General features: G+C 36.1%; 1 protein-coding gene across 11 annotated transcripts in view; it reads right to left on the bottom strand.

Moving 5' to 3' along the window:
• Positions 1-24,323, bottom strand: part of LOC111636156 (lysine-specific demethylase 3B-like) — a 172,779-nt gene that overhangs the window by 43,712 nt on the left and 104,744 nt on the right. For 8 of the 11 annotated variants that reach the window (XM_023381342.1, XM_023381339.1, XM_023381340.1 and 5 more), the window contains 2 exons: positions 18,698-18,862; positions 414-530 (listed from right to left, as the gene is read on the bottom strand). In XM_023381342.1, the coding sequence (XP_023237110.1) occupies positions 414-530; positions 18,698-18,862 (282 nt within the window). Of the gene's footprint in view, positions 1-413; positions 531-2,969; positions 3,299-11,654; positions 11,903-11,967; positions 12,185-18,697; positions 18,863-24,323 lie in introns of those variants that run through there. The other 3 variants (XM_023381349.1, XM_023381347.1, XM_023381350.1) reach the window with 3 other exon arrangements.

The following is a 24,323-nucleotide window of genomic DNA, read 5'->3' as shown; positions in this document are numbered from 1 at the left end:
ACAAATAAAAGTTTAACAAACTAAAAGTAGGAATAAGTCTGTATACATATTTACCGTGCCATCTCGTTTCTGTTCGGGCGAAATGTTAACGATGAAAATTTCACATTTAGAACTCTTTTTAACGAGCTGTACCTTACACAAATCCGCATTTCACATCTTTTACATAACCGGCAAAATGCTAAGTCGTCTAACATCGAACACGTGATAATGCCACCAGACATTTCCTGTTTGAAAATTTTCCCTCTGGAAAGGAGGGGGAATGTAACATAAAGACACACTCCCAGCTGGTGTTTTGGTCTGTAAACCGGGAATATTCCTACACGTCGCTGGCCTTAACCACGTAGACAGTGTTACCAGCGCGGGTTATTCTCGGCAAAACTGATTTACCGGATCCAAATCAATACCAAACTCACCTGATAAACTTTGAGGTCGATGTATTCTGTAAACCCCAGTCGTTTATCCACCAGATATTCGATTGGTTTTCTGCTCTGTTCTGCCAAACCAATTTTATCTACCAGAGGCTTGAAATTCTGCAAGAAAAAGAAGGAGGAAAAATGAAAAATATATAACCGAGACAAATCGCTTATCTTACACCAAACGACCTTTAAAGAAACACTTCTAAAAATTTACGGTTGCCAATTTAAACAAGCTTGGAGTGTGTTCTACCCTTTAAAAAAAAAATTCGACTCAATCACGTGAGCCGAGGAATTAAAACAAAAGAAACGAGAACCTTGAGAGCTGACTAACAAAGATTATCAACGTCGATGACAGGGAGATAATTTACTATTTTAAACATCGAATAAGTCTCTCGAGACTCGAGTTTGATCAATTTTACTAGTCCAGCCTTTTAGAGGAAATTAACTTCTCGAAGTGTAGCATCATAAAAACTAAATAGCGTTCTAAAAGACTTAAAAGAATAAAAAGAAAAAAATACATATCTTAAATAAGCCGAGATAGTCTTTGAATTGCGAGAAGGGGAAGCTTAAAAGCACGGATAATTCTATTGAACAGTTTCCTGCATTAATGAATAGGCCATTAATACAACTATTTTTAGAAATGAAGATCAATAACAGATTCCATTAACAAGACAATAGTAGTAAGAATTTAAAAGCAAGACTACCATAATTTTCTAGCATAAACTCGATCGGTACGTCCACTAACTCGTTAAAACACAAAGAGAATTTAAAGAAAATCTGGGACAGACCTCCTGTAAAGTTTTTTCTTCCCTCTTCTTCCTTCTAAAGTAGTCGAGAGAATACTTTCTTGTTATCTTTGGACTTGTAAACCGTAAAGATTTTCAACAACACAATCGAAACGAGTGCAATCGAGAACGAACACGGATAAACAGTGGAAAGAGAACATTATTCAATACTGAAAGAGTACCTCGGTATAAACAAGTCATTTATAATTGTTTAGAGGTAATGTTACATCATTTAATTCCTTGGAGAATTACACTTCGTCCTACCGAATGTGGGGGTTCTTTGTTTTGGAAAGCGGTAGGAAGGCCGAAGTGGTACTTGTATCGCGTGACGATAAAAATGAAAGTTGGGTCATTGCTATGCAAAGTGGTTCACCTCGATAGATAGGCGATCTTTTCTCAGTTTAATTTCCTTGTTTCTTTCTCTTCTCTCTCTTTTCTTATATGAAGTTTTCTGTTTGATATTAAGTGCCCAACGCAAATTAGATATAAGCGAGGTTTTCTCCTAAGTGTTACTAGGAGATAGATCTAAACCGAGTCGAACAGAATTCAAAGAATCAATCGAGTGGCGAGGTCGCTTTAAAACAATGAGCAGAGGTCGAACGAATGGGATTTTTATATTTCCTCTCGATACAATCACCGAATAGTCATTTGGCACGCATGACGGCTCGAACAACACTGCTTCCAGTTGCAATACGTTAGCCGAGCTACACCATAAACAGCGATCTGCTAATCAATTCTAGAATAAATCCTGGCCGTCTTAATTCCAATTTGTTTAATTATGTCAGCGACAAAATTTTTCATTACGTCGAACAAATATTTTGATAGAATGGCTCCATCACCTGGCGACGATGCGTTGTTTGTCGTACAAACTATCCTCGTCGGTCCGTAATGTTTCTGTCATTAGTTGGAAATCGTGGCTGTGTCATTCTGCTTACACAACGGAGCGAATACACGACCTGTCATGCATGCTTAATTATCGAGACACGTCGTGTGGAAATGGCCGAATCGATGCGATTGTCCTCTCAAAAATGCTATCTCCATCAACCATTCGGGCGGATTTTAACGGAAAGCGCACGGAAACATTTTTGAATTTACTAATTTTCCAAAAGATACCTAGTAACAGGTATCCGGACCCTCGAAATATTTATAAATGGAAGACAATCTGCAATTAGGAAATTTCTTCCACCGCCGTACGGACCATTTTTCTTACTTTAAAAACCTCGCTCCCCGCCCATGGTGCTTAGTGTATCATTTTATCCCCACCCAGATTAGGATGCATGGTAGGCACGCCTCGATATCTTTCATTCTCTTTCCCAGAATGCTATTATTGGGTCGCTTACATTCGGAAGTAGTCTTCCCAGAATTCCTTCGTCCCCTCCACTACTTGCGTCACCGTTTCCGCAGATGTATATCCGGTGTCAGTTTTCCCCTCCGAGTCGAGAACGATTTCCTGCCGACGATATCACTTGTTAAATAGACACAATGGAACGACTGTTAATTATGCTCTTACACGTTTTCAATATAAAAATAGGGCCGCCGCTAACGATAAATACGACGCATTCTATCGATTCCAACTAACTTTAACGATTAGAATCGAACCCTTTCCAGATAAGAACACTCGAGACGATTTACGATCCCAACAAAGAAGGCGAAGCCAGTAAATTAGAATAATTTTGTCTCCAGAGATAATGGCGGTCGTCCTCGAGAGGAGATTTTTCTGCCATCGAAGATGGAACAAAGTGATCCATTAAACAATATCGCGACTCACCTGTTCGCCACAGCTTTTAATATCCACAGTGGAAAGCGTACGCGGCCACTACCATCACCTGCCAGACTCAGACAATAGAACACTGGAAGTGGGTGTGTCTACAACAGTCGGCTGACGTCACACCCGCTTTGCTTTCCTCCCCGCAACTCGACAAGGGGAGATGGGGAGGAAGTGAGAGACCAGACAGAACGGGGCCGCATTCTGACGAAAAAATGCTTTCTTCTTAACACGACAGATGTCTATACTGTCATAACATCTTACACTTTACTACTAGATACGATCGTTATTACATACATACATATATATTTACCCCATTTTAATCAGTTTTAAACAGGGTTAACGATAAAGGCTAACTGCAATGTCGCGAAATTTATAAATACATCAGGAAGCCTTTCTTTACGGCAAAAGAAACAATACTTGCCCCGATTAAGCAACTAGTAATAGTGTATTTATATTACCGGGCAGAATATAGATCGACCTAGATTTTAATCTCCAAACTGGCGAGGAAACAAGCGTTTTGCTTTGTTTAGCTTCGATTCGAGAAGAGTTTCTCGCCTTTAACCGGCTTCTTTCTACCTTACAACTTACAAATGTATTGTTAAAGAACAATATAAGGATGGCTGCCTATTGTCCATTCTTCGCGTACAGTACAGGCGTAAAAGTATAATTATCAGGAATAACATTATCGCAAGAGAAAACGCTGATTAGGTGAAACAGAACTGAGCAAGCACTTTCAATAACAGCCCACTTACGCGACTATAAATAACTTCCAGAAAAAAAAAACAAACAGTTATTTACGCGAAAGAAACCAAACTTTCTAGAGCGGTTCTAGAAAATTTGTACTTTGGCACATCTATTATCAATGGGTATACAAAATCCAGACAAAGAAGGGAAAATATTAACTGCGCTCGCGGCCAATAGAAATGCTCGTAAAGTCTATAATCCATACAAACATTTCCGTAAACATGTTTGTTTAACAGTAGCCGCTTTCCCCAGAGATACGCGTATCGGTTGCAGCTGGATGGCTAAAACATTCTCGGACAGGAATTCATCTGTGCAGAAACGAAATTACCGACCGTTCGAAATATTTCTGCATATTTATGACGATATATAGACAAAATGTCGAGTTAACCTTGAAGACATGGCTTCTCCCGGAAGGAGATATCTATAAAATTAGCCCGCTTTACTAAAAATATATGGGGGATGCCTGGCTCTTAAAGAGTTAAGACGAATGTAGACTTTCAGTCGGTTCTTTCTTGGCTAAAATCCAGTTCATCCATCACTGGTTATCTTCATTTCGGTCTTTTCATTTCACGCTGTAAATACAAGCTTCCGGCTACGTTCAGATATTGTTGCCAGTGTTGTTACATTATTTCCATATTCTAAATTTTATCAAAAATTCTAAAATCCGCTGCATCGATTTAGGTTAGAGACACGAAAGGGAAAAAAATTAAATAAATTTTTTTTTTAACTGAATATAGTTTACAGGACGAGTAGGCAGGAATTATTTGATTAATTGATAAATTTCGTGGAAGGGGAGGAAGGGGAAAGTTTCCTGTTGGTAATTGCATGTTACGACGATATTAGATATTTTCTTTGTCCCTAGTAAGCCTTGGCCTGTACAATAATAACCTTTTCGGATTCATTAAGATTAGTTAGAAACAAATTGTGTTTTCTAAAGGATCTCGGTGGTGCATTTAAGCTAAGACCTTGAAGAATTTTAACTGCTAGCATCCACTTCGTGCCGTAATGCCATAATTCCCATTCTTACAAATCATTCAGATAAAGGATATAAAAGCATTCTACTCATGAATAATTGAATGAGAATTTATAAAATATGATAAGCTATTACGAAAGAGTTAAAATTCTACAACCGAGTTATTTTTAAAGCAAACTTTTCCGGGAAAACATATCAATTTTCCCTATCCTTAATCTTAATTAAACTCTAGTTTTATGGCATTTTTACCCAATCTTTCCTGGAAATCTAAACGTTCCTTTTTAACAGTAGTAGCTTAACAACGAATCACTTAAAATATTATTACTTTTAAAAAAGTCAACACTAACTAATCCAGTGTCGAACAAACTGCAAATCTACTGTGTAAGGCCTAACAAAGAGCTTAAACCGTTAGATCCATAATGGATGTTCATGTTTAAAAGAAGGAAAAAAAAACAAAACAAAATTCTCTCCATCTGTTCATACTCTGGAATTATAAACCAGTAGGAGCTAATATCATCTAGTAGTTTTTTTTTTCCTTTCTTTTATCGGCGGTGTTGAACCCGTCCGAAAATCAGGTTGTGCGATGGCGTCATCGGATCCCCGAGGGAGTTCACCAGATAACATAACAGCGTGGTTTCGGCTATTATGTTGATATCAGGTGCCACACGAGCGACATGTCCCTGACCTAGTTGATTATGTTATTTAATGTCCGGCTAGCTTACCGACAGTGTTAAACGCAAAACTACTTAACACTAATGAAATATTTTCGTCGGCCACTACGGTCTTCCTTCTTCTTAAATCACTTTAGAGGATTCGGAATTCGAAATGCATTTCACACTTGGCCGATCCACCACAACGACTCCTTAACAGTTCAATTAATACGCAAAGATCTCTCCTCGTAGGCCATTAAAGAATAAATTTCGACAAATCTCTAAATGAATTTTTCATCTTTTCAACAAAAAATATATATATATATATATATATTAACGAACAATGAGCAAAAAATCATTTTTAACATAAACAAAAAAAGGTTTCGTACAGTAATTATAAATGGAACATTACAATAAACAAGCGAAGTTATTTATGTTTGTGTTGTAATTAATGTCTCTTGATTCGGTAGTTTGTTTTGTTTACAGTTCTGTTAATGAATTTCATAAATTTTATCTTCTAGAAGATGTTCTGTATTACAAGAATATCGTAAGATATTGAGCAAGATAAAAATCTACGCAATTTTCCAGCCCGAGTTATTGAATGTTCAACATTCGTTGCATAATATTTTTGCATGTGGTATTGTTTACAACGGTTTTAATACAATTTCGCCTGGAGAAAATCTCATCTTCTGTTCATAAACAATTTTTTTTTTCGGGTTTTCGAGCATCGATCATATTTTCCAGCATTTTTGTTCTACGCTGTAACGGCATGAAAACAATATTTTAGCATTTATAAACTATAATTCACGTTTGTTGCCACACCATAAAGAGAGCACTAGGTTGACATCTAAAATCCTTATATATTTATAACCTCTAACATAATTTTGCAACACAGTTCTGTTCCCTTAACATTTTTTTACGTGGTGTAACATGAGAAAAAATTAATGAAATTGAACCCTTTTTTTATTTTTAAACGTAATTTAAATTTTCAAAGGAGAAACGGGGGTTAAAAAAATAAGTTATTTAGGTTATCCCCATCAGGAAAATTTAGGTTATCGAGATGATGGAAAAAAAAAGAAGAGAATCGATCGAAAAGTAACTTCGACTGTTACAACATAACGGTATATGCATATCACGTATTCCACAATCAAACACGTCACGTAGCTTTTCGCGTCACGTACTCGAAATTATCACGATCTCACTTAGTTCCCATCAGTTATCAGAAAAGTTTCCCAAGATGAGAACTTTTACAAATTATCAATAAATAAAGAAGTCTTCGCTGGTGAAAGGTGCACTCCGGGAAGGCCATTTAATACTTACCCCCTTTTTTTAACACTTGGAAATTATAAATATTTTAAAAATTTATTGTTGGATCCTTAGTTAGAATAAATAAACTTCTGTCTGCTGAGAATAACAAAGAAATGGTGTTTTCTAATCTCTTCTGTGAAATGATAGTCGTGATGTCGTGTGTAACGCTGTAAGACTCGCTAACATATAATTTATGCGAATTCGAATTACGATCGAAATCTTACCTGATAGACAAGCAATCTTTATTACGAATCCTTTGTCCTTCACAACCAGATTCCAACAGATTGTGGAAGCCGGGAAATGTCACAAGAACGTTACCATAACAACAGACTGTGGGGACGAAGAGGGGGGATAACGGGATCGATATATTTGGCAACATCCGAGGGATTTTAATTTAATGGCTATTACGACGTCCCAGTTTCTGGAAGCTGTTGCCTTGGCAACTAAACAGCCTTCGGTTGGCAACCGAAATGTCGTTTCAGGTGTTGCATGTATGTTATGCAAGTCAGAAGATATACGGCTTCACCGCCACACCTTTTCGAAACACTACGGTTTCGAATTGGAATTACTTATTAGAGCTGCCATCGTACGGGTCAACACATTAATTGAAGAATGGAAAAAAAGAATAACGGTTAGTAGTAGCGTCGGAGAGAAGCAAAGAAAGCTAGACTTTAAAATAAAAAAATAAAATAAAAAATCGGGTACTCTGAGATTGATCTGACACGAAATCGGATTTCTACGAGGGGTACGTCCTTGAAATTGTTGCCTTACGATTGCCGGATGGCTATAGGCGACATCAATCTCCAGTTCTATCTGACGCGAGATGTTTTTAAGTGGCAGGTTACTACGACCCTTTCTCGAAGGACAATTGATTCATTCACCTTCTGTGTCCTTGATGAGACCGAACAAAGTTATTCCAGCTTGAAAAACTTACGCTTGTTTCGACTCGTTTTTTTTTCCAGTCAAATACGATAGCACAAAACAAGTGTTGCTACATAACCACGGTTAAAATATAGTATTGTAGACGTACCCATTAAAACAAAAAAAAAATTGCGATTTTGAGTTAAGAACACGCCACTATTTCAATTTTTCTGATAAAACATTTGTTAAAAGTAAACACGGCGAAAGTTTTTCTGTCGTTTTTGCTAGCTGTCGTCATTACTAGTCGGTAAAAACAACGTTAATATCAAAAGAAAATTATAGGAAATTATTATATTCGGAGAAATGCTATTGGTAAAACTTCCTTTCGCTTTGCACGCAACCTACGCTCGGTCTGTCGAGATTTGTGAGGCGAATCGAGCAGAAAAACAGCCTGTACGTGGTAAACATATCTTCTAATAGAGATTCCGAAGCGTTATTACATATCTGTGTTTCTGTACTTGTTTGCAACATTCAAAATGAACGAATAGACGACGATTTTCGAAATACACTCAGACTATAACAGCATTTTTAAATAAGTAAGCCACGTTTCAATAGAAAGTGAATGATACAGATATCGTTAAAAACAATGCAGTTTTTTTGCACTTTGATACTCGTTTCTTCCTGGAAATGGGAAGAATTATCGTTCGTGTTCTCGGACGTTAAAAAGTAATAATAATAATGTCGTTACTAAGGTCTTAGGAAGCCAAGCAATGCATCCAATCGAGGGCAGCTCCCGTTTCAATTTTGTGCAGCTCACTTTCCAGCAACAAATTATTCAGTGGCGAAGCCATACTTTCCAACACGAAATTGGTGGATGACTATCGTGGCTCACGAAGTAGGCCATCAACTGAGTTACGGCTAAACGTTCGAGAGAGTAATCTGGGCAACTCGTTTTTATGTTGCTCTCCCGGATTATAATTTATAAAAATTGACATTTTTACCGTTCTAGACCGAAATCGTCTCTTATCGAAGACGCGATTCCAAACCCGGTGGTTCTTTAAATATCCCCCCTTTTTTTCCCTTTCTCCATTGGCGGACGTTGCCTTACTAGTTTTACTTCCGGTAAAACTAACAGCTGCATAAATCAAACTAATTGCGTGGCGAATAAGTTTTTTTCTTCCTGCCTATAACGGATAAACGCTGAGAGGAACTTCGTCCTTGAAAGGAAGTACGTCCTGACGTCATGCCAAGCAATAACGGGAGAAAGCGAGTTAGGATAGTCGTGTGGGTGAGATCAATAACACTTCAATATCTAGGCCGCTGCAGGCGACAGAGTTGATGGATGGCAGAGTCAGAAGGCAGTATATCACTAAGCGTCCACACCCAACACACTGGACAGAATGGGGAAGAGTGACATTTATCTGGCTAAACGATGTTGATGTGGCTATTCACACAAAGAATCAAACCCTTAATGATGGAGAACGTTAGAAGCAAAAATCAATAACGTATACAAAATATACTAAACATTAAGGCATTCCGTCCATCGACAAAATATTTATTCGCTGAATTTTTTATCATATTTGATATAATAGATGACCGCAGGGTAAATGATAGCGTGTTTTCCATATCAACTATCTGTTGGGGAGATTACGTAAAGAATTTCTTTGTAGTAACGTTTCGCTATAAATATATCTGGCTATTGCATCTTACAATGTAACACCTACATAAAAAAAAATCCTGGCTACCTTCCAAGGATCTTCAACAAAAATCCCTTCTCGCAACTATATATACACGCCTTTCGACGAATTCCGTATATTCGCTTCTTTCATGTGTTAAAGTAAATTAATTCTGACACGAAATTTCGCTTTTAAAGTGTATCGAGAACGGTTTTGAACGAAGAGAGCACCACAGAACCTCTCTACATTATCGATAAACAACGAGACGTGTTATTATTTACTCGCACATTCCAACATAAGTTTATTCCCCACGTATAAACGAGGCAAATGTTCAATCTTCTTCGATATAACGTCTTAACATGTAAAAGACGAGAATGTCAAAAGCGGAGTGCCATAAGTGTGTTTACTCGGCAATATTTTTCTAATAAATAAAGCGAGAGAGAGCGAAGCAATTCCGATAATTCGATTGTGAAACAAAGTCGTCTTTGGTATTTCCGGACACAATCAGGCAAAAGTTTCTGACTGTTATTTAGTAACCAACCCTTTTGGGACGGATTCGTGTACCGATACCATTTAGGCAATCAACTAACGTAAGGGTGTGTTTGCTACAGACAACATCAACAGTTACTACATTCGGTCAATAACATCGATCGAATACGAGCACGCACCCGATCGATATCCTAACCATTACGTTGCTAGACGCTTTGAAAACTTGCACTTTTCGAATCGAGCTGCTTGTCGATATTTATCTAACGTAGTTCCCGAGGGAAACCTCCTATTATTATTAAATTTTTAAACCAGAAGACCAAGACTTGCCACTTGTAAATTTCGCAACGATGACACACGGAATCCTTCGATGATTTTCCCGTACTTTGCGTGGCACAATTCTTCGAATTCTATGTAATAACATAATAACGAACAACCCCGCTGACTCACAAATGACAATATTCACCCCAGCAGCTGGTAGCACCTGTATATTCCATATATTACGCATCTGCGCTTGACACGGTGTGGGTAGATTCTGTGGGAAAGGCTTCCAAAATATGCATTCGTTTTATTATTCGATTTTAATATCCGACAGATTCCTATCGCTGTTGCCTGTTACTAATTGTTAACAGAATAGAATGAATCTTGGGAAATTATCCGAAACAAGCCGTAGGTTATTAACGAACGGAGACGAAGACTGTTGCGATTGTTTCTCCTAAGAAAAATTACGTTGTTGACTCGACCGATGTAATATCCCCTATTTTCTTGGCGAAATTCTGTTGTGTTTTATTTTTCTCTCAAGTTCTTTGAACCAAAAATCCTTTATCGCTTTCCGATAATCTTTGTGACCAATCGCTCGATTTTATCAGATCGCGTTCTAGAATTACTCCATTTTTCTGTTTAAAAATAACTTAACCTCGTGCTATCTCTTGTTTTGACACATCATTCCAAGCTTCTACTTGCCACCCCTCTCTTTTTCTCCGATAAAAAATATCAAAACTTTTGCCAATTACAAGCAATCCAATGGAAACATTCCTAACAAAGTACGAAAATATAATCGATGGCGAAAGTTAATCCCTCGATAATCTTTCCTCTTATGGAAGTATACACTATAATAAACACGGACATTAAATTATCATTTATTAAAAAAATATATATATATTTAAAAAAAATCGATTATTTAAACGAAAAACTAATTTCCTGCAAGATTAATATTTTCGTGTGAGTGGCCTTGCCGATTCTATAATTTGACTTTGCGTGTTGACACGAAAGTACGCAGCCTACTCCATTCGATATCGAGCAAAACTCATTTATAAGCAGGTGCACATGTGCCAGCTTGTAAGAGTAAGATCTCGCATCCATTGGAAGTATTTCATCAACAATTTTGGAGTCTGTCCCACGGGCTTTACACTTCAAAGGTTAGAGGTTGCATCCAGGCTAAAAACTCGGTCCTCAATCTGAAGATTCTATTTTCTAATCCGTCCAAGGACATTCAGATTTTTCCACACTTCTTTTCATCACAACACAAAACTTTGCGTATCTGGAGAATATCTCGAAATTTAAACGGCACACAGAAACAATCGCAGAAAAAAAAGAAGAAAGAAAGAAAAGAAAAAAAAAAAGGCCAAGCCGGCAGGGATAACCACTTTTTTTGATTTCGTTCTTTTCTGCATATATTTTAATTTATAAATATCAAACTTCTCGACCCCAATTGCTGTAGAATAACTATTCGAAATGAGATAAGGGTTAAAAATAATTTTTATCGTTAAATTTAAGAGTTCTAGACCTCAATATTAATATTATGAGGAGTCAAGGTAAAGGGAAAAAATTATATATATATATAAAACAAATCAAAAAATCGCTTATTTATCTTACGCAATAAAAGTACCGGTAATCTAACACGTTTATCGCATGTTGCAAAAGCGAATTATCTAATAAACGAGCTGATTAGATACGTCTAACTGTAGTTATACTAGGCATTGTATACCCTGGCAAACTTCTCACCCATTAACTTTCGTTCGTAGGCAGCGATAATTTGGTGAAACGTAAATTACAATAAGAGTCATTCTGTCAATAAGTATAAATAGGTGACAAATTCCGACATGATTATCTATAGCTTTCGCAGCATGGAAAATTACACTTCACTATAGATCTCTATTTAAATAGGCATGAAATTCGGGAGTATTATACGTACCGACGCCGTAGGAAACATGACGAGGTTCCGCGGGTGGTAATTATACGAGACAATGAAAGTAGGCGCTTAAAGGTGATAGAAAACCTCGAGAAATTAGTGAACCTACCTGTCAAAATCAGACTTCAAGGTGAAGTGGAGCAAGAACGGTACAAAGACGCTTCAAGGTCAGCGCACATTGTCTAAAACTGGTTCTCCACTTGTTCTCAGAGACCTTGGGGGCTAGACTGGCAGCCCACCCCCCGTTCGTGTCTATCAGATTGCAGCAGTTGGGGTCAGAGTCGAAAATGACCTAGCGGGATGTTCTCACTCTCCGACCGGAGGGAGAACAGACGCGAGATGGGAAATGAGGTAAATTGACACCAACTGCTGGATATTGTATGCCACACGAAGACAGAGGTTATTCCAAAAGTCAATTAGCTACGATATAAATTACGTTTCTCTACGTATAAATTTTACAAGACGCATTTCTTGCCGGCCACGTGTAATTAACGATTAATTATGCACCGTGACGCCTTAATTATTTGTGCGAATCACCCTAGCTCGAACCCAAAACCCGTTTTGGCCTTTTTACATATATTCTAGAAGTAGCAATAACTGTTTTAAGTGCCTCCGTAACAGAGGCTTCCGACGTATAATTTTCCCATTTATAAACTTTAATTATGAATTCGAAGAAGCACAGACACTTTGAATGTGATCCGGAAATCCCTCGTTCGAAAAACCCTCGATTAGTGCTTAAACCGGATGAAGCTCGAGAGAAAAAACGCAAGAGAGATAAACAATAACGTACTTCGTCATTATAATTTTTATGCAGGATACTTCTATAAAGCCATCTGGAACTGTTTTATAAGCCAACGGGGGTAGAGAATGATAAAATTATCATAAAACGATAGCTGCTCTATTATTTATAAGCATTTTAAGATTCAGATAATAATAACACGGATGTTTGGTTTTTCGAAATACGTCTGCATTTCAGACAAAATATACATAAGTTTGTGTAACGTTAAAACATTCGAAGAAAACTTTTACTAAATATTATTATTTGCATAAAGAAAAAGTAACATCTCGACAGTTTGGAGGCGGAAATGACCCTCGAGGCAGCAGGCCCTTCGTCATTCAACGTAAATATTCGCAAGGACAAAGTGAAAAGACCAAGGTCGCAAAAATAAGCAAAGTATAAACAAACTAGATATCAATTAAGATTTGTAAGAAGAGGAAATGACGTGAAGTCGTTTTTTTCTCGGTTTAATCAATTCCAGGCATTTAATACGACTTGTGCCTTCTCTAAGGTCGGTAGTCAAGTATTCGACTTACGTCACCGAGTAGACTGGAATAAGGAAAACACAAGAGACAATACATCATTTGTAATAGCTGTGAATGTAGGACAGAACATTCCCCAGGGTGATGTTGCCAAAACAATTGATGAGATATCCCGAGCGAATTTCTAAGAATCGTTTCCTGTTTAGAAAATGTCTATTTGTCTTTGGAGCATCATCTTTATTTGTTTGGTAATTAACTCGGAATTGTCCTCCCAAAACTAACAATAAAAGACTTTTGTTTCGAGCGCCAATCTGTCATTTATGGGCTATTTCTACCGGCACAAAGCAAAATCCCCATTTTTCGACATTGACTTTAAAAGTATCTCACCGTCCCTCGGTTGTTGTTTAATCGCACGAAGGAGGCAGATAAACAGATAAAACGTAATCTGGATCGCGTACCACCCACCGGAGTTTGGTAAATGCAAACACAAACGGGGCGGTAGTCTCGACAAATTTAACTGGACACTCGGAAATACTAAATACACGCGAGTCAAAACACGGCACGTATATAATAGCCGACAACAACACTACGATAGGTGTGGTCTCATCTGCATAAAACGCGCAGCACAGCTCGTTCCGACCAATGAAAACAGAATATTTTTAATACATTAATACATCAATTAAACGCCATAAAGTTAAAAAATGTTTCACGATATTTAATAATAAATAAACGGCAGTGCCGAGTTTGGCTACGATTACTAAATTGTTTTCGAAAGGGTGTTGGTGTTTTTATGGCACGGTTCCAACTCGAAAGCGATTCGAGAGATGACAACAAAAGAAAAATAACACTATCACGCCCTACTACAGTATTAAATAACAATAATTTATACATATGTAGGTCAATGGTTTTTGATACACAACTATTCTATCTACAGTAAAGGAAATTAAATTTTTAGCCTTCTATAAACAGACACCGAACGATTAAAAACGATCGGCGCATGTTTATGGAAAATTCGAAACTTTTCCAATTAATTCGATATTTTTATTCGTCCGTTATCCATAACTTGATACGCTTCGTACCTTGAAACTGGTTCAAATACAACACTTTGGCATTCGCCTTGTGATTCGAACGTGCACAATCCCATTTTAACTCGTTTCAAAAACAGAAAAGGAAAAAAAAAAATAAGGCTGCTCGACGACGATAGAAGTCGGCATTGTGTTCGAATCGATCATTTTCTATTGCTATCGGTTGACTACTCTTAAACAATGGATAAGAGTGTTGTTTTAAAACATTTCTGGAATTCTAAACTTGTGACTCCGATTACTTTATATTTCGATAAAATATTTTTACGGCGTATTTATTGGCGAATATTCTTTACAGACTTCCGTAAATTACATTAATTCTGTTTTTGTAATCGTCGTTTTTTCTAACCGGAATGTATGTAATATTCGTCGTGACTCACGCCCGGTTAAAGGCAGCGCTTTTCGATTAATTCTACGAATCGTATCGAATTCCGGATAATGGAAACCTGCGAAACTCGCTCGAGTTCGTTTAACCGGTGTCTTCCGACATCCTATTTTTAATGGATGTACTCATAAAAACAAAAACAAACAACCAGACTGGAATTTCTCGTGACCTTCTCGAGTGAAGAAGAATGAGGGTGACCCATAACTGTCACTGGCAAGTAAGAACATGTGTCAATAATGATTTAACATGCCGAAATTTTTGTTTGTTTAAGATTAACTCGATGAAAGTTTAAGTATTGTTCGTTCGGTCCACGGTTTTTTTTTTTTATTCTCTCGCTCTTTCTAGGCCTGTTTTCGCCGAGAAATCTGTCTCTAAAATCGATAAAATAATCGTGCTACTTTCGAAATTCCAGTTAGTTGACTAAATTTAGTCTAGATTGTTTTTTTGCGTTGCTTCCAGCGTTTCGCTTCATTAAGTTTAATCAATTTTGCAGAACTCGGTCGACATTTATGCCTACTTTATTAATGCTAAGCAGAAAAAGTTGAAGTGTGCTACTTAAGTTTACTTTTTCCCCCCGAGTTAAAACTTTACGTTTGGCAAATTATCGTACTCCTTTCGTAAGAAAGTACAAAGGATTTATTCGGTAAATTATTAAGTGCAGAACACCAGCTTATGTATGTGATCGTTGGGCCTACTTTCTAATTCGTGACGTTTTAGATCTAAGCGAATAATATCACGAAAACGTTACGATTTTTAAACGTGACTAGAAAAAAAAAAGGCAAAACTAATTTCTAAACAAGATACAATTTGCATTAAATACACACGGTTAAAATTTAGCAATTAACGTTTATCCATAGGTTTATATTATTCCGTTTTATTCGGGCAATTAATAGAAGAATGGCAATTTAGGTAGGTATATAATTTTCTGCCACACCACACTCGAGCATTGCGAAACACTACGTGCTTAGCGTAGGCATACTAAATGATAAGTTATTTCCCCATACATGCTTGTGTTCCACTATTAAAATTATGATAATGCATTAAAACTACGCTCGAAACCACAATTAAGAGCATGATGATTCATTTCACTAGTTTCTTGTTTTCTTTTTCCCCCCTAGTGAATGAGAAAATTGTGACGTTCATCGAGGACATCCGCTGTGCAACCACATTTAAAATGGAATCCGCGTTGAGTTCTTCAACTTCCTGTTCCGAAAGATTAGTTTAATATTCAAAAGTAGCGATTAAAATTACGCTAGTGTAACTTAAAAACCTAAATATTTCGGCGTGACTATATAGAAATGGAACAGACAACTAAAGTTGGACAAACAACATTAGATATGTATGAATCGCACCAGTGTAAAAATTAATCCCCGGCCTTTCTATAAATCTTAGGGGGTTTTATGATCTGTTAAACATATTCTACAAGCCAAGAGCTATGCCGTCTTTTCTCCGCACATACCAATATAAATTACAAGGCGGCTGTAATATGGTAGAAACGTATCAATGGTAGATGGCCTCAACGCGGCATTCTCGTGATTTACTAAGCAATAAACAGGAATCAATTTATAAATGGCACGGTATCAATTACTTCTAAGAATTTTAAAAGCCGACAGAGAAGAAAAATTGTTGAATGACGTCGATAATCCCTTTTGGATATATAAAAGGAACACTCGAGGGTCAGTTTAGCGGAGTGGAAGGAAGAAAGCAAGCAAGGAGCAACCTAGCAAGCTGCAATATTCTACATATCTGTCACTGGTAATTACAGACTTCTGACTGGGATGAAGTATTGATTCCGAAGTCTTTTCACGTCAGATCATTTCTACATATATCTCCCCTCTTTTCTACTTTTAAACTGGCAAAATTAAAGAGACCATTCGTAATTGTGAACTTGTGGAAACCTTCCATTGATAACATGCCGTGATTACAGAACATATTCGTTTTTTAACACCCAATTTGGGAGTTGAATTTTTTCTTTAAAAATAAAACTCATCGGAATTTTCCAAAGAAAATTTGCTATCAGTTCGAAAATTTTTATTTATGAAGGAAAATCTGACTAAATTTATAACTGCTTCATATCTTACAACTACGCTATAAATTACTAAGAATATATCTTGTAGGCAATTTAACTGGTTGAGATAATTGCATTCTCCACTTTCCTTAAATGACTAACCTTGATTTTATATCCTGACAACTTTTTTTCTTATTATTACTCTTTTAATTGTTAATCTACCAGTTTTCCAATTGAATATTTATAGATTTTTATGTATATTTATATACCATACAAGTTATTTTTTAGCTCGACAAAATCAATTAATCTATAAGTAAGATGAATAAGTGATTATTTTTGTAATGCTTCGGGTTATTACGATAAAGAAAATCCTTTATACCGTTGTATATAAAGAATTTTTATAAAGTCAAAAACTTAAAATTTTGTCATTAATAACGTAGAGTAATTTTTTACGGCCTGCAAGCCTCTACAGTAAAAACAATATCCTGTTTATGGCTAACAGTACTTCACTATCGTCGGTTAACTGTAACTCGTGACATACTATCTTTCACCTCTAACCTCGGCACTTCTTCAGACATGAGAGAAGTTTTGTTATCGTGGAAATTTGCTTCAAGTCGGAATAATCTCCCCAACATACAGAGGTGAAGAAGTCGAGTAAGGGGGCCGAGTTCCCGAAACGAGTCTAGAGATATGCTGCAACCCACCGGCATAAGTCGAGACCAGAATAAAGCGTGAGGCTGTCGTCTCGACAGAAAAAAATCGTGTCGAATTATCAAGACGAAAACGGAAAATGCCACAATCTGCAACTTTTATTGACCAATAAGACGAACGGCGCCGTAAGTTTAGAAGTGACTGGGAGGGCTGTATAACATACGATCAATGATATAACGGGACAATGTCCTCTGTATGTAGGGACGAATTGACCGGCCTCCAGTTTCAAAAGTGTACAATCTCATCTGTCATACTCACCATTATGAAGAAAGGGCTTGCATCAAGTAGATAGACTAGTTTTTTTTTTTTATTCTGCCTTTTTTAAAAGCTGAACAATAAAGAATTCTGTTTCCAAAAGTTCCAGATTTTCTGTTTTCGAGTTTCGGAGATTGAAAATCTATGCCGAGTTTTCCGAAGAAATATAAAAAAGTTAATAGCATTTAATAGTCTTTTGTTATTATAAAATTTATAAACAGTTTTGAATGCTCTCCAAGTATTATAATGATATTATTTTTTACTAAAGTGAATTGTTAAATGCAAACTAATTCAAAATGTAAACTCAAATTTTTATAATTGGAATTAAATGAAACATGATCATCTTTTATAAGTTTCATGAATTATAAATTAGAACAGGAGCAATTTTAATTCATCATTTTAGAAATTCGTGCATTAAGAAACCTCAAAATTTTGAAACCATTTTTAAGTATTTCTGTAAAAATATAATAGATTTCGACGTCTATTCAAGACTCTCTCTCGATCTTCTCGACTGTTGTAAATCCGTGATTAGAATAAAGTATTCGTATTTCTATTGTCAAGACTGTTTGAGTTTAAGCGATGCTAAATTTAAAAAGAAGACAAACCGTAAGACACTACCCAAATTCTAGTTCCTATAAATAATGCCTGCAATAACTAATGCACAAAAAAAAATCTAAAGATCTGACCGTACGAATTCATTGGGAAGTAAGAATAATAACGTCTAAAATCGTTTGGCATGTTTAAAATTACGTAATTAATAAACTTTGTAAATACTTATCGAGTATATCACACTTCGATAGACAAACTGAAAAACGTTCTTTGTTCAGAGTTGGACTTTACTATAAAATCTTCATGAATTCCGGTGATAAACCGATTTCTATCAACGAATAGAACGTGGTACAGACTACAGACTACTAACCTTTGAGTCGAAAGATGACAAAGAAAGATTTCCGTTCTCCTAAATAACAAACACCTTTGGAACTAAATGAGTGGAAGACCGGCTACACCAATTTCGTCTAAAAATAGACGAACTGAAAGTGCTGTATCGACGACACAAACACTCCATTTAGCCACTTTTTCGAACTTGTACGCAAACTATTTATCACTGGATATAAGTATATTATTTATTTAAACTCACCAGAGCTGGCCAGTAGAGATTTTTGGCTCCACCACGAATAGGATTATCTTCTCGAGGGGCCCAGACCAAAGTGTGTTCAACAAGAAAGAGAAGGAAGAGTTTATCGTCGTAGATCTTGATCCATTCCCTTTTTTTCCAGTCTAAATCGTCAAATTCAACTAGAAGCTAAAAAAAGAAATAAATAACAAATAAATATTATAAATCAATCTATTTTTAAAAGATTTACAAATATTTATTTAATGTTTCGATAATATTTTTCATTCCTATACAAAATCTCTTACGTAACGTTGGTTATAAATGTGTTTAATCATCACAAATTTTGTATCTAGTTTATATATAAATATACATTTATTTTTCTTTTATTTTGTGAATAATATTTCAATCTTTTATTTTATAAACAGTTACGGAGGAAGGGAGTTTCCGCAAAATCAAAACTGAATTATTTAAGAGTATAAATACCAACATCTACAATTACACGAGCGCATCTTTCTACTACACTTACATTTTACTAACCTTTTTACTGATATTTCTGTCGAAATTCGCGTGGAATAATCAATTTGTTCGAGCGAATTTTTCAATAGGCCTATTAACAACTCTAAAATCTCGAGAAAAAGTAGCTCTGAAAGGGTCATCAAAAAAGAGTGAACAAACACGGCATCTTTGTATTTGAAGCTAGCAGGATATACGGCATTACTGTTTTAAAACCTATTGAGAATCAGAGCCTATCGCAGCCTTCTCTGCAGATAATGATCGGCGTCCTTGAACACAACTTACACTTTAAACAAAGGAAAAACATCGATTGGGTAACTTACACATAACCAACCGCCATTTTAATAATCCAAACACACGTATTGACTTCTGTTTATTTTGTTAGGAAATGTGTTACGCAAAGAGCAATGTTTATTGTTTTAAAAATGATAAATACATCATAATAGCATTCTGTCGTTAACGAGTTGGGACGAGATAAAACAAGAGTAATAACAGTAGTATTTGATGCGGTCTGCACTTTTATAGACCAGCTATTGACCCAAATTCTTAACTAGACGTTACCAAAATACGAAATCGTAAAATATCCGTTTTCTATTTTGTAAATATTACGTCTTTCGCAACTTTACATTAGTCAAAACTCTTTTAAAAAGAATGCATACACGAAGTTCCTACGTGCACAATGAGAAAAAGAGAGGAAAAAAAAAGGGAACTTTTAAATCTTCTTACAAAACAAAACAGTGATGCACTTTTCTCTATACATCATAAGCATGTGCAGCGGCGAATTGTGGTCATACTGTGTGACTCACGCTGCAAAAGTCGTCACACAGATGTCGAATGCAGTTTCCTCGTGCTATTCAAGTCCCCCCGTCATTCTCTCTTTTGTATGTCCTCCCCTAGAGACACGAAAATTCCTGTCCGACTGGAATGACTGGTGTCAGGAGAGAGAATAAAAAAAAAAAAAAGTAGAATGAAAGAGATGGTAACAGTGCGTTTCCAAAAGTAACGTGACGTCATGCACGTGTGACGTTACTCTGAAGTTCCCCCAGCGTGTGAAAAAAAAAGAAAAAAAAAATAGAATTAACAAAATGTCACGTTAATTTAGTTTCTATTTATGGTTGCACACTTAATGATTACATCACTAACCATGCAAATTACATAAAGAGCTTAGTTACGAAAAATTTTTTTTATCGTTTAAAACACCAAAAATGCATACAATATTATTAATACCATTGATTAACAAAGAAAAATCAACAGCTGCTTACCTAACTGTTCCTTCTTCCGATTTATTCGAGATTAGCAAATCTGCTTTTTTTTTCTCCTATAATTTTATTATCGCAAATCGTTACTACTTTCACGCCCTTTTTAAAACTTCTTTTTTTTTTTTAATCTTTAAAACAGTGCACCTTGTCGACAGCAATCGATATCAGCAAAGAGTTAAACCGAGAGGAAATAATTCGGGCGTTACTACGTTACGTTATCAAAACACCCGCCTTAATTCTTATAAAAGAACCTTAAAACAGATTTCTGTTGGAATCTAAACCACGCCTAATTTTGACAACATTCGTGTGGGTGAAAATCCAGTTTTGTACAATTCGGTACGAGCAGGTCTCGACGAACAACATTAATGCCATCCCATTAATGTTTCCTGCTTTAGAAGATACGAAACGACTAAAAATCGAGCCGTTTCCTTTGTGTACGTGTGGTGAACCGTCCGCCTAGCAACACTGGAATTTTTTTTCTTACATAACACTTAAAAAATATCAAGGTGGCAATCTACGGCACGACCCGACGGAGGAGGAGGAGGAGGAGGAGAAGAAAAAAAATCCAGTTTGAACTGCACCACGTTTAGAATCGTGAAGCGATAAAAGCAGCTAAGTGGAATTCCAACAATTCGACTTACGTACAACCGGACATCATCTCAGCTTCTTCGTAACATCGATTTTTCCATCAAGCCCATTCACAAAGTTGGACCGACGCCAGGAATTGTAATGTTTATAGTTACTGGGAATCGTCGTAGTAAATACAGTAGGTGTGCCCTACTTAGAATGTATGGGGTGGCGCGGGGAGAGAGTCGCATGTGCAGCGACTGTTTTTCACCTGTCACATGTCTGCTTGACGGACGGATGTGACGTCAGCGAACTCCAGCTGTGGCTCGGTCCATTTCCGTCACGGGTAGAACGGGGGATGGGTTGGGTCAGTGACCCTGTGTGACGGGGAAGTGACGAATGAGAGGAGCATTCTCGTCTTGATTGGAGGGAATCTTTTTCTTTGTCCTACAGAAACATTAGGATGTGGTGATTAAGAGTTGTTTCCGAGTCGAGACAACTCGTTTATGTGCCACCATTCGAAAAATGAATATTTAGGGGACTGAGGGGGAGTTACTGCGTGCAGTAATTTTAAATAAAACTCTTAGTAGATTTATCTCGTACGGTGCACTAAAGAAAAAATAAAAAATAAACTTTTAAGCTTTCCACTAGAAAATGCATCGTTTTAATTGATAAAAAAAAAAGTCTCAAAACCTCTTTTCTCTTCCAAATTTGAATATGAAAATGGTTCATTTTAATGCATATAATATCGGCTTAATAATACGAAGCTTCCTCCAAGTTAGTTTTAAAGTTTATAGCGTGTTAATAGAGCGTGTAAACGATAAATAATGCGAAAAAAAAAAAGTAAAATTTGAAAATATGAATAGAGCCGTTTTCAAATCTAATAATAAAATCGACCTTTTAATCCACTTATCGAGTACATAAAAAAATTTCTTTCGAACCTTATCTTACATAAAATATTTATAGAAATATTGATAAAGCCGAAAGATAAATGCATTTTGCCTTTCGTAATAATTATCGTGATTATGAACTTTTAAGTGAAATTTAAGCATTAAATAAAAATAAACAGGAACTAGAGTGGAAAATCTCGAACGTTGAAATTTCTGATCTGGACAGAAACAAAAGATTTTGAAGGGGAAAAAATAAATAAATAAAAAGAAATACTTTCCATTCAATCACATGTTCTAATTAAGCAAGAAGAGCAAAAAATCAAAGGAAGAAACACTTCCTTATTTCAGTTCGGAAAAGACAATTATGCATTTTTCTATACAGACAAAAACCTAAATAAATAGTCTATATATATGTTTTCCCCCCCTTCTGATTGCAAACCCTTCGGGCTCTCATCCAAAATTATATTATTTTAATAGGTTTTAAAACGTTCTCGGAACACGAAACTGAAAATCCGGTTAGGAAAGTGCAAATTTATTTTCGCATTAAAAATTTAGGTCGCAGTCAGAAAGAAGGGAGGAGAAGAAGGAAATAAAAAAAAATAAAAAAATATATAATAAAAGAAGTTTCAAGTTCAAAACTTTTAAAAATAAATCACAAACTAGTTCGTAGGGCAAGTAACGTAAAAACCAGTTATTATGTAGGCTTCGATATATAAAATTTAATGAACGTATCCTTGCAGATGGTATCCGGATTTAATAACTAGTTTGATAATAAAATGGAACGTAGGGTTTTGAAATTATCGGTAGTGATAACCAATATGGTAAATATTGTATAGTAGTTCGATAATCTTTACGATTAGAGATAATTCATGAGAATTTAAAAGATGTTACAAAAATGCCCTTTATGTAGAGTGCGGGAATATATTTTTTAAAAGGGAAACATGCGGGAGTGGTCTGAATTGATTTTTATACGGGAGGTACTGTACTGTACTTAACGGAACGAACATACAGATTAATTTTCAAATCGCAAATTTCCATAAAAGACAAATTTACTCTAAGTTGGGCACGAATATTAAGAAAACGTTTAACGTAATAAATACACTAACTAGACTAATGTAATTTTATATTTATGCTTAAAGAAACTAGCGTTAAGTACTGCATATGCAATCTTTACAATAGTAGATCTGTCTGGGAAAATGGTACAATACAGTGGAAAGTTAGAAGTGAGCTTATGGTGGAAAAATAGGGGCCTAAATATTTTCTTAAGAACAAAGCCTAACCTAGACTTATTTCTGTTATTCTTACAGAAATACTTTGCGAGAAAGACATCGATTGTTTTCACAAGAAAGAGGAAAAAAACCCCTTATATTATTATAAGGAAAGCATTAAAGTTATGATTCCTAAGGGTAAAAACACAGATGTTGCACGTAGAACCTGACATGCAATAGACTATAGGTTTTGTTTATAATCAGTGACGTAATCTATTTTCGTTTCGGATAGGAATTCGTAGAAAATGCGAAACAACGCATAAAAAAGAAAATACTTTCTTTCTTTTTTTTAAAATGAATTCATGTATTTCTTAAAGTAGAATAATCTTAAATATAGTAATTAAAACATTTACTATTTAGGTTAGATCGTCATAAAAGAAAACAATCGGCGTTGATTAAATTTAATCCAGCGGAAAACTTTTCGAATGTAAAACAAAAGCCAGAGACAAATAAGTTAGAAAACACTAGATGCGAAGGAGAACAAAGAGAACGAGCATCAAATTGCAAATCAATCAAAATCTATCGAAGGGATTAAGAGAATAAGGGATTAACGTCTTCCATTAATTATTCGACGGCACAAGTTGAATTTCAATAAGAGTGAAGATGTGTAGGATAAAGGAATGGTTAGTGAATAGGCAGAATAGGATTTCGAAGCGGAGTTTGACAGAATTAATGAAAATGCTTCTCCCCCTAGCACAGAATGGCGCATTCTGTCGGTTCCCCTGGGGGAGCATTCAAAATTGAACTGCGGGAGAGAATTTTTTTCTTTCCCCTAGCTTAGACTGCTGTCTGTGCCCACCAGCGGGGGGATAAAGGTTGCAATAACTCCAATGATTGATTGATGCGCGATAGAGGTGCTGTTATCTTCTGCCAGCTTTTGTAGGCGGCTCGGTATATACCCGGAAGAAATTATTTTTGCAGTCTTACACCTGGCGTATATGTACAAAAGATGAAGTTTCTCGGCAGAAACCGCGTCTTATTTTTTAATTACCGGCAGTTAGGGGAAGTGGGAAGAAGAAGAAGAGGAGGAAGATCCATGTATCAAAAGATAATCACCGCGCCAGAGAAAAGTTTTTATTGGATTTCCGCCTTAAAGGAAATTTATAATCTTAAATATTAATGGATTTTTTTTCTCTCGTCTATTTGTTGCCAA

Source organism: Centruroides sculpturatus, unplaced genomic scaffold (assembly GCF_000671375.1).
Source record: "Centruroides sculpturatus isolate CEXI.00-Female unplaced genomic scaffold, Cexi_2.0 scaffold208, whole genome shotgun sequence".
In the NCBI taxonomy this organism is placed as follows: Eukaryota; Metazoa; Arthropoda; class Arachnida; order Scorpiones; family Buthidae; genus Centruroides; species Centruroides sculpturatus.
The sequence above is the reverse complement of the archived record's forward strand: the minus strand, read 5'-3'. Positions and strand labels throughout refer to the sequence as shown.